The 16,483-nt window shown below is 34.5% G+C and overlaps 1 protein-coding gene across 2 annotated transcripts in view; it reads left to right on the top strand.

Moving 5' to 3' along the window:
• Positions 1 to 16,483, top strand: part of PRRX1 (paired related homeobox 1) — a 126,097-nt gene that overhangs the window by 73,359 nt on the left and 36,255 nt on the right. For both annotated transcript variants that reach the window (XM_053693096.1, XM_053693097.1), the window contains exon 2: positions 11,205 to 11,380. In XM_053693096.1, the coding sequence (XP_053549071.1) occupies positions 11,205 to 11,380 (176 nt within the window). The remainder of the gene's footprint in view (positions 1 to 11,204; positions 11,381 to 16,483) is intronic.

Raw genomic sequence — 16,483 nt, 5'->3', positions numbered from 1 at the left:
ACAATTAAGATTGTTTTATATGCACACAAAAATATCACAGGAGCAATATCTTGGTAATCTAGACCACTACTGGTGTATAAAATAAAGTAATTGGGCTTATCCTACTTCAAGATATTTCTCAAACACCTTTAAATTCAAGGACTGTTTTCTGTTCTCTGTCCAGGGGGAACTTAGTTCCTCCTGCAAAAAAACAGCAGGAACTCCGTTCCCATGTGTTCCCCGCTGGACTTGACCACTGTGTGTAACTCAAAAAACTGTCCAGGTTAAAGGGACAGTCTAGACAGACATGAAACAGCCACTCTGTGAGAAAGCAGTTGCTGTTTGTACTTTTTAATTTTGACCTTATGTTGGTCTTTTAATAAAGTTTTTAAACTTTTACACACTACTTGGAATCGTCTTTTTGTTAAAGTATTTACAATCCCCTGAGGTTTACAACAGTGGGTCATCTTGAGTGTTCCTGCAGTTGGGAGGTGAGCCAGCTCTGAGAGTTCAGACTGCCTAGGATCACCATCCATTGTTGATTATTAAATGTGAGTAGAATTGCACATTTAAATCTTGAATACTAAGGGCTTGATTTATCAAGCATTCCCCTGCTCTTTGACGGCTGGTTTCTGAAAAGAGAACCTGCAGTCTATATTTATGAAGCAGCGGTCATCAGACCGCTGCTTCCTATCCTTTTCTCTACCTATTAGGTGGAGAATTTCAATTGACAGCTCCTGCCTGTGCGTGATTGGCTGTGCGTGGGCAGGGGGCAACGTTGCACAAGAGCACAAAATAGCGCTCTTGTGCAATGCTGAATTCCGCCAACGGAATTTTGTCCGCCAGAGGTGAGCTGCGGTGGACAGGGTCACATATGTATGCCCCTGTCCGCCAACGCTTGATAAATCAAGCCCATAGTGGTGATATTGTGATACGCTATGTGGCGCCCCATATATTCCTTTGTTTGTCTGCAGTTTTGACAACTGGAGTTTGAGTTCCATCGTGAGGAGGAGCAGCCTGGAGTGTATTAGTACTTGAAATAAGCCTTAAAGGAATTGAGTGCATTGGACTATATTCTGCTTTTCACTAGTAGAGATTTGTTGCATGGACACTATATTTATGAATCCTTAATTTGAAGGTTTATCACATAATATTGTATGTATGTATGTATGTATGTGTGTGTGTATATATATATATATATATATATATACATATATTAATATATGTTTTCCTCTTTATTTATTTTATGTTTATTTGTACATACTTTATTTTCACTATCTTTATTATTCACTATAAGTGCACATTTAGTTATTTAGGAATAAGATAATTATAATAATAGTAATCTGAATATTATTTGTTGATTTTTATCTTTAGAGTTTCTAAAAAAATATTATTAATAATTGTATTTTTTTACAGATTTAAGATTTACTAATATGTTCTGACCAATGCCTGCAAAATTTTGCCAACTTTTAGTAATATCATAACCTCGAATAAGCAGATCTGCTACATAAACCTAAAATTATAAGCTCAAACTATAACATATTTTCATTATATATATATATATATATATATATATATATATATATATATATATATATATATATATATATATATATAGTTTTTAACTAAAAAATCAAGACAAAAAACAAGCTTAGCCTTGAGGTTTGCTTTAAAGGCGGACCCTTTAAATCAGCTTTTATTTTATTTATTTTTTAAGAGCTCACTAACATAGACAAACCTTCATTTAGACAACTATAGTTAATGCGCTACTTAAATTTGCTGTAGTAAAAAAACATGTACAGGCAGCAATACTGATTTTTAATTTTATTAATAATTTTGCACTCCCTAGATTATAATGCAGAGATGTATTACTAGGATATGCTTAAAAATAACTAGAATTGCTTTATTTACAAATTGATATTACATTTTAAGAATGTCATATTTAAAAATATAGATTAAAGGAGCCACAATTTCTAAAACAATGACAAATTAAAAAAAAGGATTGTAATAATCTGAAGAAATCTGATCTGCTTTTGTCTTCTGGGAAAAAAAAAAAACAGTACAGATCAGTCAACACACCAGAACTCTGAAAAATCTTTCTGTGAACAGATGTTAAAAAGGAGTTCATGAGAATTCATCTATCTTATGTGGAAATGACAAAATGATGCCACAGGCTTTTGATCTATTTCAATTTGTGAATAACTTGTGTTCTTTCTTTATGCACACAATTCAATTAGATTAAAGGTATACTGCTATTTTTCTTTTTGAGAGTAGACAGACACCTACATTTTTCACTATCTAATCTAAAGAAAAGTTTTATGTTATAAACGTTTGACATAAGTTATTAGTGAAATAAAGCTTACAAAAAGTCAAACAAAAGAGCTGCAATTGAGCCAACCAGAACTTATAAAACACACTGCGCAAGACACTCAACTTGTACTGAGATTGTATTTGATTGGACTAATACAATCTATGAATGGCTGCTTGTGTTTACTGTAAAAGGGACGAGGAGGATATGATGCATTTCATTTAAAGGAACATTCCAGTCTTTGTAAAGACCTATTTGGCCTGAGCACTTTTTTTTTAATCATATGAAATATATTCATTAAAAATAAAGTTTTTACCCTGAATTTTAGCATGAAACACATCTTCTTCTGCTTGTCCATGTGCAATGCAAGAAGCTCATTGAGTATTTTTTATGACCGAAACCTCACAGTCTCATTTTATTTATTTTTGTTTGTTTGTTTTTGCAAATTTTTACCAATAAATTTACTTTCTAATTTGACTTCTGAGCTCACAAACATCATTTTCTATTTTGAGAACGTCAATGCAGAAAATGTCACAATTAGGCTCTAGCAAATGCTCAGTGTCATAAAATTAGGAAATCTAAATCAGGCTGTACATAATTCGGATAGAGCACACAATTTTAAACAGCTTTCAAAATTAATTCTATTATACCATTTGCTTAATTATTTTGGTATTCTTTTTTGAAGGAGCAGCCATGCACTACTGATAGATAGCTGAACATATCAGGTAAGCCAATGGCAAGAGGCATATTTGTGCAGCCACCAATCAGTAGCTAGCTCCCAGTAGTGCATTGCCCCTTCTACCTAGGTATGCTTTTCAACAAAGGATACCAAGAGCATTAACTAAAATAAATAATATAAGTAAATTGGAAAGTTGTTTAAAATTGTATGTTCTATTTAAATCATGAAGTCTAAGTTTGACTTTACTGTCACTTTAAGTCTTTCTGTAGCAAAGAACAAATAATGGAGGTAATTTGAAAGGCAAATACAATCTAGAAATGGCTGTTTGTTTTTGTTTGTTTTTTAATGTAGAAATATTGAAACAAATAGACTAAACAGGTATTACATTTTTCCCCATAAATAAATGTGCTACAATAATGTCATATTCATTGTTTAATAAACAATTATCCAGTTTTGAATATATTATGGCACCTACTGTGACTTTCAATGTAGAAATGACCATACCCTATGTGATATAGAATAGAAGGTGTATTTGTTTAAAAGGATGACACATGTAAAGTAAAAATAAATAATAACAATTAAATAATACATATACTGAAATTTTATTTTAGATTAAAGTGATAATAAATCCTAGCGTTTGTGAAATGCTAGAATTTACCAATGCAAGAAATAAAGAGGACTTTCTGTCATGAAATTCCTTTATTTGTCTGCAGCGTTCGCTGTGCTAAGCGCCTCAGGCAGCCCATGGTAGAACTCTATTTTATCACTGAGGTGATTTTAGCCAATAGTGCGTTAGTTATCCTGCATAATGCCAGCTAGCCCGCACAGCTATTGGCTTAGAGGTGGAAATGTCACCTCACTGAAAAATAGCGTTCTGCCGTGGGCTGCCTGAGGCACTCAGCGCGGCAAACGCTACAGACAAATAAAAGAACTTTATACTTCATGACTGAAAATCCCCTTTATTTGTTGCACTGGTAAATCCTAGTGTTTCAAAAATGCTTGGATTTACCATCAATTTAAGTAGTATCTAATGGTGTATTCAATTTATGTATTTAAAATACTTATATCTTTGAAAGGCAGATAATACATTATTAGAAGGAAGGTCTCCATGTACACAGATGAGGTAAAAGTGGAAAAAAAAAGATGTCAACGGTATGGGCAATCTGGCAGATAAAGGCATATCTTAAATGAGATAGTGGAATTAGAAGAATGTCTTATCAGTTAGACCAAAAGTGTCCAAAATGGTCAGGGCAGGCCTTCAAACAAACCAGTATTTTAAGACATGCAACATAAAAAAGCATTTAAAAAAAAAAGAAAAGAAAACTGCACTTAGCAGTTTTTCGGGGCTAAAGACGCCGGCTGTGGGGTATTAGAAAAAAAAACGCACTAAAAAGTGCCTTTACATTGCGGTTTATGGGAAATGTGTGTTCCCAGTAAATATATATGTATTTGCTAATACGTGTATATACATATAATCATATACATATATATTTAGTATTTGCTGCCATCGTTGCACGACTTACCCCCTTTGCTCTGCTAGAAATTATATTTAGCGCTCCACTTGTAATCTGGCCCAGAATGTTTTATATCATTCATATGAAAGAGCAGATATTTTTTGCAATAAACACAGGTGGCCAGATTACGAGTGGAGTGCTAAATAACCCTCCTGCTTGAGTGTGGTGTTATTATAAGTGTAACTATACTTTGTAATGTATTTTTGATGTGTTCCGTGCAACATTTTTGTTACCCGAAACAGCAACCATAGCTCTGAAGTTGCAGTAATAATTCTAGCATAAATTGGGATTGTGCTCAAGTGATCGCATTTACTTTCCACTCGTAATACCAGTGGTAAATCCGATGAGTGTTCGAGCACAGACGTTTGTACACTCATAATCTGGCACGGGATGTTTTATGTCATTCATATGAAAGAGCATATTTATTTGTTGCCTAAAATGTAAGGTAAAACCTGTTTAAACTTGTAACTAATACAGCTACAATGCTAACAATGCTTCTTGACTCATAGGTACTTACTGGTAATGCTCATTGGTTGATAGGTACTTCCTGGTAATGATAATTGGTTCATAGGTACTTCCTGGTAATGCTCATTGGTTGATAGCTACTTCCTGCTAAAGGTTCATTGGCTGATATGGACTAACTGCTAAGGCTCATTTGGCTGACTATGAGCATTTTTACCTAGAAGCTAATGAGCCTTAGCAAGATGTACACAGCTAATACTAGACATTTTATGCAAAAAACACGATGCTTAAAGGGACAGTCTAGTACAAAACAAACTTTCGTTATTTAGATGGTGCATGTTATTTTAAACATTTTTTTAATTTACCTCTATCACCAATTTTTCTTTTTTCTTTTGGTATTCTTAGTTGAAAGCTAAATCTAGGAGGTTCATATGCAAATTTCTAAGACCGCAAAGACCGCTGCTCCTTAACCTGTCCGCCTGCTCAGAGCAGGCGGACAGACTTCACCGGAAATCAACCTGATTGAATACGATTGGGTTGATTGACACCCCCCTGCTGGCGGCCCTTTGGCCGCGAGTCTGCAGGGAGCGGCGTTGCACCAGCTGCTCTTGTGAGCTGCTGGTACAATGCTGAATACGGCAAGCGTATTGCTCGCCGTATTCAGCGAGGTCTGGCGGACCTGATCCGCACTGTCGGATCAGGTCCGCCAAACTTTCTTAAATAGGGGCCACTGTATTTATACACAGATTGAATAGGACCACATCTTCTTATAAATAACTTCTTGATTTAACAACTAAAACAGCAATGTTTTGAGGGGGGACTCAGAATTTAAGTGTTGAATTTCCACTAAGCAGTTATTCAAACCAGTAATTTCACTGCTTTATCTCTAGCATTAAATGACAACTAAACACAATAGAATAGCATAGTCAGTAAATACATAGTAAAAAGTTAATGCAAAAGTGCTTAAATTTCAAATGAGTAGTAGATTTTTTTATGACATATGTTAGTTATTTTCCCCTCCCCCTGCATCATGTGACAACCATCAGCCAATCATAAAATACATATACTTTTATTCTGCGAATCTTGCACATGCCCAGTAGGATCTGGTGCCTCAGAAAGTGTGTGTATATATAAATATTGTGCATATTTAAATAATGGAAGTGAATATGAAAGTTGTATAAAATTGCATGTTCCATCTGAATCATGAAGGTTTCATTTTGACTTGAGTGTCCCTTTAAATTGTACTTTGCCTTTGAATTTCCCTAGTTTTTTTTAAATGACGCATTTATGATGTATAAATTCCAATGGTTAAGATATATGAGAATCTCACATTTACTAAGTATATAAATGTAGTAGTAAGTTTGGGAAATTTCTTTATGTTCTTTAATAAAGAAATACATAAAGAATATTAAACATACTATGCTTTGAATCTATGAATCTCAGCATAATACTAAGCTATCTGGACATTTGGGAAGTTTCACATTTTTTAGAAATTTTACATTTCATTAAGACATTTTATTGTCATGTAGGGCCCAGTGATATAAAGGTCTCTCGACTGGCGAGATTATTTAAGAATGCTCGCCAGTACTATTTCCCTGGTGGAATTATCTAAAGCCACATTTTCACCGTGAAAACAGGGTGTCTCACTAATGGTCGTATGATGCATTTTTTGTTTGACAAGGAGATGCATACGTTACAAAAGGGCACATTGAAAATCTTAATTTAAAAATAATACAAAACCAATAATTGAATCATGCACACAAAATATGCAGGGGAAAAAAAAACTGTATTGTTGAGGTGTAGAAAAATAATCGTAACAAAATTGTTAAAAAAAAGAATTTTATCAAATATGTAAAATTTGTATGTTGATTTTACAGAAATAAATTGTATTAAATTTGCATAGCATACATTGTAATTTAAGTAGACCGGATGTGCAAAAAACACAGAAATTCATAGTTATAAGTACAATATGCAAAGCATAATTGTTATTGTATTGTAAATGGGCTATACGTGTTCTTTTTGTGTTCATGTCTGAAATTCCAAGCATAACTATCTAAATATTTCTGTCCTTAAGATCTCACTGTTTTTTCTTGCAAACTAAAAGGTGCCGAGGTTTTGACAAAATACACAAAATACTAAATACCCTAATAGACAAACCCATGCATACGAAAATAGAAGTGATTGTAATATACTATACTCAGAAAGCAGCGCAATGTGATTTGTTTTTAATGCAGATTTTTTACGCTCTACCCAGTTAAGTTTCCCTTTCTAGCGAGCTCCATTTCTTTCTATAGGAGATAGATCTCGGCACTCGTCCCTTTTAAAAGATAATTTCACCAGGGCAGCTCCTGTGAGGGTTGAAGTGAAAAACCACTTCTGATCCGGCGATGTTTAGATAATCGGCCCTTAGTCCATCACAGGTTTAATGAGTTTACACGCAAAATCGCTAGTAAAATTAACTTGAAGGAATACTAAACCTAATTTTTTTTAATGATTCAGGCAGAGCATGCAATTTTAAGCATCTTTCCAATTTACTCCTATTATCACATTTTCTTTGTTCTCTTGCTATCTTTATTTAAAAAGCAGGAATGTAAAGCTTAGGACCTTGACCATTTTTAAGGTTTAGAACCTGGGTTACACTTGCTTATTGGTGGCTAAATGTAGCCACCAATAATAAAGCGCTATCCAGGGTGCTGAACCTAAAATCGTCTCCTAAGCTTTACATTCCTTCTTTTTAAATAAATAAATCAGAGCATGCCATTTTAAACAACTTTCTAGTTTACTTCCATTAACAAAATGTGCACATTTTTTATATATTTACACTTTCTGAGTCAACAGCTCCTACTGAGCATGTGCAAGAATTCACAGAATATACGTATAGTATATGCATTTGTGATTGGCTGATGGCTGTCACATGATACAGGGGGAGTGGAGATGGATATAACTGAAATTTGTCAGAAAAAAATCTATTCATTTGAAGTTCAGACTAAGTGCTATTGCTTTCTCTTCTACTGTTTTTTACTGGTCCTTTAGGGATCTTCATTTCTTCTGAAATATTTGAACAATTTATTTAGAAACTACATCATTTATATGAAGTGAAGTTTAATAAAGTTCTGAGATCAAGAATGTTGATAATTCAGAAAACTCTGACATTTTATTAACTGTGGTTTAACTTACTGAGCTGGGTCAGCTAATCCTGATACTGTGTTTTGTTTGTTATCGGTGCACCCCACAGTTAGGCCAGTGCTGCTGTGTTGTCAGTGAATGTGTCTGGATGTTATGACAGCTGTTTAAAATATGACCCTGTGACAACAATCACTCAGAGCTTGTCAGAGCTTCTGAGGCAACATGAAAAAGTCCCAATGAAAACCAAAGAGATGGAATCAAAGCAGGATCTCACCATGAGTCTTTACCTAGATCAAATAGCACTGAGGGGTAATATTAGGATTCCAGATGTCCTTAAATCATGCACCGTCCCAATGACTTATCCTTAACCAAGCTCTTCTTTGAGGTGTTGAACAATTAAGCAGTGGATCAGCCTCCCTACAGATTTCAGGAGACATTTTACTTTGCTTCAAAGGAAAGTTTTGGTATGAGAGAAACCAATCTGTGTAAAAATATTTCAGTCAAATAAAGTTGATAGTCTGACTGTAAAGAAAAAGAATCTAGTTAAGTTTGTTAAAAACTCAGCTGTCAAACAGACATTACTGTCTCTAAAATAGGGCCCTTTAGGCCAGATTGCAAGTGGAGCGCTAATTAACGTTTCCACTCGAGTGTTAATTGCAATAGAAGTTAGCTTTTTGAGCTTGTTGGGTTGCACACAAAGCTGAAGTTACAATATCGTGTGCGCATTAACGTATTACCCCATAGAAGTCAACAGAGGAGAAAAAGTGGGAAAAAAACTTAACACCCCTTTCTCGAGCAAACCTGATCATATGTTCTCATGTGAACTAACCCTACATGAAAATATGAATATTTCACATTCCAGTGTTCTTAACATACAAAAATATGTTCTATTTATTCATAAATAAATATTTCTACATATATATTATTTTTTTTGGTACAATAAATATCTATACATATATATATATATATATATATACATGATTATATATAGGAATAGATATATACTGATATATATAGGAATATCTATTTATAAATACTTAGAATATATTCTGTTATGTGCAGAACTTTGGAATTTGATATATTTACACTTAATACATAGTTAAACCTTTGTTAAATATGAATATTGCATACATATGTTTTACATGCTTTCATCTACTTGACTGCAATACCAATATATATATATATATATATATATATATATATATATATATATATATATATATATATATATATATATATATGTGTGTGTCTTTATATATGTACATATGTATTTATGTGTTTGTATGTCTGTAAATACATATATACACATATAAATACATATGTGTATATATATATATATATATATATATATATATACATATATATATATATATTTACACACACACACACACACACACACACATATTTGGACATGTATATGTATATATCTCAATTTTAAAGCCCTTTGGCTGCCTTTTATTTCTAACACCAGCACTCTTTGAGCCCTTATATCTTTGGTGGGCAATATTTAGATTGTATTATTTTTATTAGTGTTAATATGAGTGTAACTGTACTTTGTAATGTATTTTTAATGGGTTTTGTGCTACTTTTTTGTTTCACAAAACAGTTAACCCGAGCTCTGAAGTCGCGGAAATCATTCTAGCATAAATTAAGATTGCACTCGAGTGATCCCGTTTACTGCTCGTACACAAACAGTGAGTGAACCCCTCACTGCTCGTACACAAACGTTTCCGCTCCACTCGTAATCTGGTCCTTTGTTTTTTTGTTTGTGGGGTGTGACACTTCCCACTTCCCACTAATAGAGCTTTGGGAGATGTTATATCAGTATTGTACATGCATATGTGGGTGTGTTGAAAACGGTTAAATAAAAACTGTTTAATTTGAACGTAAAACTAGCATCAAGTAAGTACTGTTCACTGGCTGGTTTCTTCATAATTTGAACGTAAAACTAGCATCAAGTGAGTACTGTTCACTGGCTGGTTTCTTCAGGCAAGGTAGGAATACCCAATTAAAAAAACAAAACATTCTTTTTTTTAGATGAAACAATAAAATATTTGAGTATAATGTCCATTTAAAGGGATAGAGAATACCATTTTTAACAACTTTCTAATTTACTTCTATTGTCTAATTTGCTTAAATCTTTTTATATTCTTTCCTGAAAAGCATATCTAGATAGGCTCAGTAGCTTCTGATTGGTGGTTACACATAGATGCCTCATGTGATTGGCTCACCAATGTGCATTGCTATTTCTTTAACAAAGAATATCTAAAGATTGCAGCAAATTAGATAATAGAAGTAAATTAGAAAGTTGTTTAAAATTGTATTCTCTATCTGAATCATGAAATAATTTTTTTGGGTTTAATAGCCCTTTAAGTTCACCTGCACATAATACATATAACTCCTAGAACAATATAAAAATAAGTTTCCATACTGGTCTATAATTAACTAAGGTGTAGCTTGTTACAGGGTCAGTATTTATAGCCTGCAGGATCAGGGTCTCTAAGGACTTGAGCAAATGAGCAATATTAAAAGGTAAATTGCAGGAAAAAGTAAACAAAATAAATAATTAAATGTACACTGTCTTGTTTTTTTCCCTGCGCTTATTTAGATAGCTGATGGAGGGTTTAATTTTGGGCTACATGTTCCTTAAAGGGATAGAAAAGTTCAAATTAAACCTTCATGATTTAGATAGAGCATATCATTTTAAGACACTTTTAAATTAACTTCTATTTCAAATGTGCTTCATTCTCTTGGTATCCCTTGTTGAAAAAGAATACGTACAAATCCTACATATACGTACATATGTTGTGATTGGCTAACTAGATGTGTTTGATTAGCTGCCATTAGCGCAATTCCTTAACTTCAGCAAAGAATAACAAGAGAATTAAGCAAATTTGATAATAAAAGTAAATTGGAAAGTTGTTTAAAATTGTATGTTCTATCCAAATCATGAAAGAAAATGTTAGTATTTTCTGTCTCTCTAACCCTTTGCTGGTAGAAAGTGACAACACTGCCCTTTATGACAACTAAGAGCTTAATGTTGTAGGCTTTTTTTGACCTTATGCAGTAGAATTTATCCTCATTGCTGCAAGCAATGGATCAGCAGTTTTCTCACATTGCTGTTTGAATCTTGCAGATGAACATTTGAATGCAGAGCAGAAGAAAAAGAGAAAACAGAGACGGAACAGAACCACATTTAACAGTAGCCAGCTCCAAGCTCTTGAGAGAGTATTTGAAAGAACGCATTACCCAGATGCCTTTGTACGAGAGGATCTTGCACGCAGAGTAAACCTGACTGAGGCCAGAGTCCAGGTAATTCCCTCATGTCCTAAATCTCCACTTCTCCAGTTCTCAAATTGCATATATCTCTCCTCTGAGTTACAGAAGAGTTTATCTATATTTCTAATTTATTGAATCATGAGAAGATTTATTATCAGGCAGCTATCTAGGGACACCTTCACTTGCAGGAGAGTTACTGTTAAAATAATACTGTTCAAATGACTTTTACAGCAGCAAAAGATATACAGCTAAAATAAAAGTGAATTTTTACCTTGTTTTCTTGGTATCCTTGGTTAAAAAGCATACCGTTAAGCATAGGAACAGCAATTCACTTACTGGGAGCTAGTTGTTGTTTGGTAGCTACCTCTTGTCATTAGCTAACCCAATATGTTCAGCTAGCTCCCATTAGTACACTGCTGCTCCTTTAACAAAAGATACCAAGTGAATGAAGTATATTTGATAATAAATGTTACATGTTAAGTTGTTTTAAAAAAATTAGGTTCTATCTATATCATGAAAGAAAATGTTTGGGTTTCATGTCACTTTAAGTATTATAGATTGCTACCTATTATGTTTGAATGCATTTTTTTCCATTTACGTTAGCATACAATCGCCTAGATTACGAGTTTTACGCTGAACAGGGTGCGAAACGAACAACAAAAAAGTTGCGTTATTTCACTCTCCAATAGCGCTGCCATTACGAGTTACTGAAAAGCCGCCTTGTGCTGTGCGATATGGTGCGTTAAACTCAATACCGCACAAAATCCAAGGGCTGGTTTGATGTGCTCGTGCATGCTTTCCCCCATAGACATCAATGGGGAGAGAGTGTTAGAAAAAACACCTGAAGTGCAGAATGAAAAATCTCCGTACACACAACCCCATTGATGTCTGTGGAGAAAAAAAAGTTACGTTTAAACACAAATCCCAAATCTAAACACCCCCTATCCTTCTCCGACATCGCCAACACCTAAATAAAGTTATTAACCCCTAATCCGCCGCTCCTGACATTGCCGATACTAATAAAAGCTATTAACCCCTAAAAATCGCCGCCACTAAATAAACCTATTAACCCCTAAACCTCCGCCCCCCACATCGCTGCTACTAAATAAACCTATTAACCCCTAAACCTCCGGCCCCCCCACATCACCACCACTAAATAAACCTATTAACCCCTAAACCTCTGGCCCCCACATCACCGCTACTAAATAAACCTATTAACCCCTAAACCTAACACCCCCTAACTTTAAATTCAAATTACAATATAACTATATTTAAATTAATAAAATCTTACCTGTGAAATAAAAATAAACATACACACATAACTATTCTAATAAAATAAAAAAATACTGCCAATTAAAAACCTAAATTACAAATTTAAAAAAATCTAAAATTACAAAAAATAATAAACACTAAATTACGAAAGATAAAAAAACTAATGAATGCCCTTTTAAGGGCAATCCCCATACAAATGCAAAAGAGCTTGTTTAACTTAGGGCAATGCCTTACAAAATGCCCTTTTAAGGGCTATTGGAAGTCTATTGTAGGTTAGGGGGTGTTTTTATTTTGGGGGGCTTTTTTATTTTTATAGGGCTATTAGATTAGGTGTAATTGTTTTTATTTTTGATCATTTTGTTTATATAATAATAAATAATAATAATAATAATAATAATAAACAAAATGATCAAAAATAAAAACAATTACACCTAATCTAATAGCCCTATAAAAATAAAAAAGCCCCCCAAAATAAAAACACCCCCTAACCTACAATAGACTTCCAATAGCCCTTAAAAGGGCATTTTGTAAGGCATTGCCCTAAGTTAAACAGCTCTTTTGCATTTGTATGGGGATTGCCCTTAAAAGGGCATTCAGCTCTTTTACACTGCCCTTAAAAGGGCATTCAGCTCTTATACAAGTACCCATCCCCAATCTAAAAAAAAAAACACCCCAAAAAAACCCTAACACTAACCCCAGAATATCTACTCATTTAAAACTAAATGCTCTATCTGAATCATGAAATAAATAATTTGGGTTTCATAATCCCTTTAACTTGTTTGGAGGAGCCAATCCAGACTTTTTACTATAGTAGAGAAGGCTTGCCACATTTATTTGCTTAGCAAATGTGCATTGTTTTGTAGTATGTCATCTTATCACCACTGATAAGGTCAATTAGGGACAGATATGTAGATGAGTTAGGCTTCAGAATTCTGCAGTGTGCACAACCAATTCTCAGAATGTAAAAAAAAGGTTAAAGGGTTAATAACAAGATATCTCTGTTGTATAACTATAGAATAACATATAAGCAAAGTCTAAATTATTTTAAAACAAATTAAAGGGACATAAAACCCATTTTTTTTTCTTCATGATTCAGGTAGAACATATTTTAAACAACTATTTAATGTACTTATTATCAGCAGTTATGAAGCAGCGGTCTTAAGACCGCTGCTTCTTAACTGGTCCGCTGCCTCTGAGGCTGCGGTCTGCAATCCGCCCGATCCTATACGATCGGGTTGATTGACACCCCCTGGCCGCGAATCTGCAGGGAGCGGCATTGCACAAGCTGTTCATTCAGCAATGTCTGGCGGACATGATATGCTACAGCGTATCATGTCCGCCAGACATTGGTAAATCGGCCGCAAAATGCTGTTTGGTCAATTAGGTAAAGAAGTGTAGCAAAGTTATCTTGAGAAGTCAGCAGGGTAGATTTTTATTATTACTATCGGTTATTTGTAGAGCGCCAGATTCCGCAGCGCTAGATTTCAAGGAGTAGTAGATTTCAAGATCAGAGTTTTCAGAGCTAAATTATATGAAAAAAGTAATGTAGTTCTGTGATATAATAATAGTTAACTTCGGGTCTTAAAAAACGCTAAATTTTACAGCAGTAGTTTAGATTGTGCTTAAAAAGACATGAAACCCGCATGTTTATGCAATATTTCAGAAGTATTTTACAACAAAAGTAGGCAAAATAAATTTAAAAAATGTATATCGCAATAATGTTTCACTTTCAATAATGAAACATTTAGGGCTAGATTACAAGTGGAGCACTAATTTATTGCGCGCCCTTAAATGGGCAAATTTGCTCGTTTACAGGCACGTGATCAATAACCAGCCATTTATTTTCAAAAAGTGCCCTAATTAGCCCCAAATTAAAGAATATTGTAATTTTTTAGGGTTTAAATTTGGTGGGTGTGTGTTGTTAGAAAAAAACGGCACTGAAAAGTGCCTTTACATTGCTATCTATAGGAACTGTATGTTCTCTATAAATATATATGTATATGTACATATATGCACATATATACACTTATATACACATACATATATATGTATATGTACATATATACACATATATACACATATAAACACATATATGTATATGCACATATATATATACACACATATATACACATATTAACACATACATATAAATATATATATATATATATGCACATATATACACATATATACACATATATACAGATATAAACACATAAATATATATGTATATGCACATATACACATATACACATATAAACACATAAATATATATGTATATGCACATATATACACATATATACACATATAAACACATAAATATATATATATATATATGCACATATATATACACATATATACACATATTAACACATAAATATATATGTATATGCACATATATACACATATAAACACATAAGTATATATGTTTATACACATATATACACATATATACACATATAAATGCATAAATATATATGTATATGCACATATATACACATATATACACATATAAACACATATATACACATATAAACACATAAATATATATGTATATGCACATATATACACATATATACACATATAAAGGGGGCGGAGTTTGCCATCATAGCAAGAGGTCGCATCTAAGCAGAGCTCTGCAGACCAACGCTGTTTTTTTTTCCTTTTTTACATCCTTAAACCCTTACCCAACTATTTTATTTATCCTACTTTATCTCCCTAACCCATGGGGACTACCTCTCTACAAGTCTAAAGATCGGATTTCACTCTAAATCCTACTTTTTTAACTGACTTAAGAAAATTTCCTTGCTGCGTCACACTCCCTTGTGGCGCTCATGATACTCTACTTCCGGACTTGTTCCTCCAAGAAGCCCAAACAACCTCAGGCTTCCTGATCTCACCACCCTTGATCTCCAATTGATCCAGCTGCCTCCCGGACGATACTCACTCCACCCGGTCTCAACAGCCGACCCCACACAGTATTTCAACATTTACAGCTGATTACGCTCACCGGAGGGAAATCCCTTCTCTACCGCTCCCTTGCCGGGTATACCAGCTTCACCAGAAGCAGTGTACCTGCCGGACCCTTCACCACCTGGTCTCAGCGGCTACCCTCACACAGCCTTTCAGTCACTGCGGCTGTATGATCTTACCGGAGGGAGGCCACTTCTCTACCGCCCCCCCGCCGGGGATACTACCGCTGCTGGGCATAAGTGAAACGGCCTGACTTCTCTCATCTGCTTTCCCTGACACGCGGCGTGTCACAACCGAGGCCAGAGCTCACTCCTCCACTTGCTGAACCCCAGTGAGACCTGGAGAAAACATCGCAGCCCGGACATTAAGGGTAAGCTACCCCCACGTGGGATCCACATACCGTATGCTTGATATACACAATTCTGGGGCCACTATATCTACCCAACTTACTGTCTAAAGCTACAGGCCCCTCAGACCTTCTATGGCAGAGGCAGAGTACACTGTACTACATTGCCCCATAACTTATTTATTCTGGGAATCTACGTGCACAGATCCATCTCACTGTGTCTCACTTTAATTTTGACTACCCTCCATAGGCTGCCTAAGTCAGTATACTGTGTTTGCAGACTAGTGACAGAACACACCACATTTAAAGCTGCGGCATTACATTCCAAGATTTTCACTACTTCAGTGCTTCTCAGCAATGTATTGAGGAAAAATCAGTCTCTATTTCCTTATATATGAGGTTGTCCCTTCCTGAGACCCCCAAAGTTTACTACAGCATATTCCATGTTTACTTCATATATATGAACACTGCAACTTCTATTCAAGCCAGCTCTAACCTAGAGTTTGAGGACTAACTGCTCTGTTATCTGTGGACACCTCCAAATTCTT

This window comes from Bombina bombina, chromosome 10 (genome assembly GCF_027579735.1).
Source record: "Bombina bombina isolate aBomBom1 chromosome 10, aBomBom1.pri, whole genome shotgun sequence".
NCBI lineage: Eukaryota > Metazoa > Chordata > Amphibia > Anura > Bombinatoridae > Bombina > Bombina bombina.
Note: the sequence above shows the minus strand (reverse complement) of the source record. Positions and strands in the feature narration are given on the sequence as shown.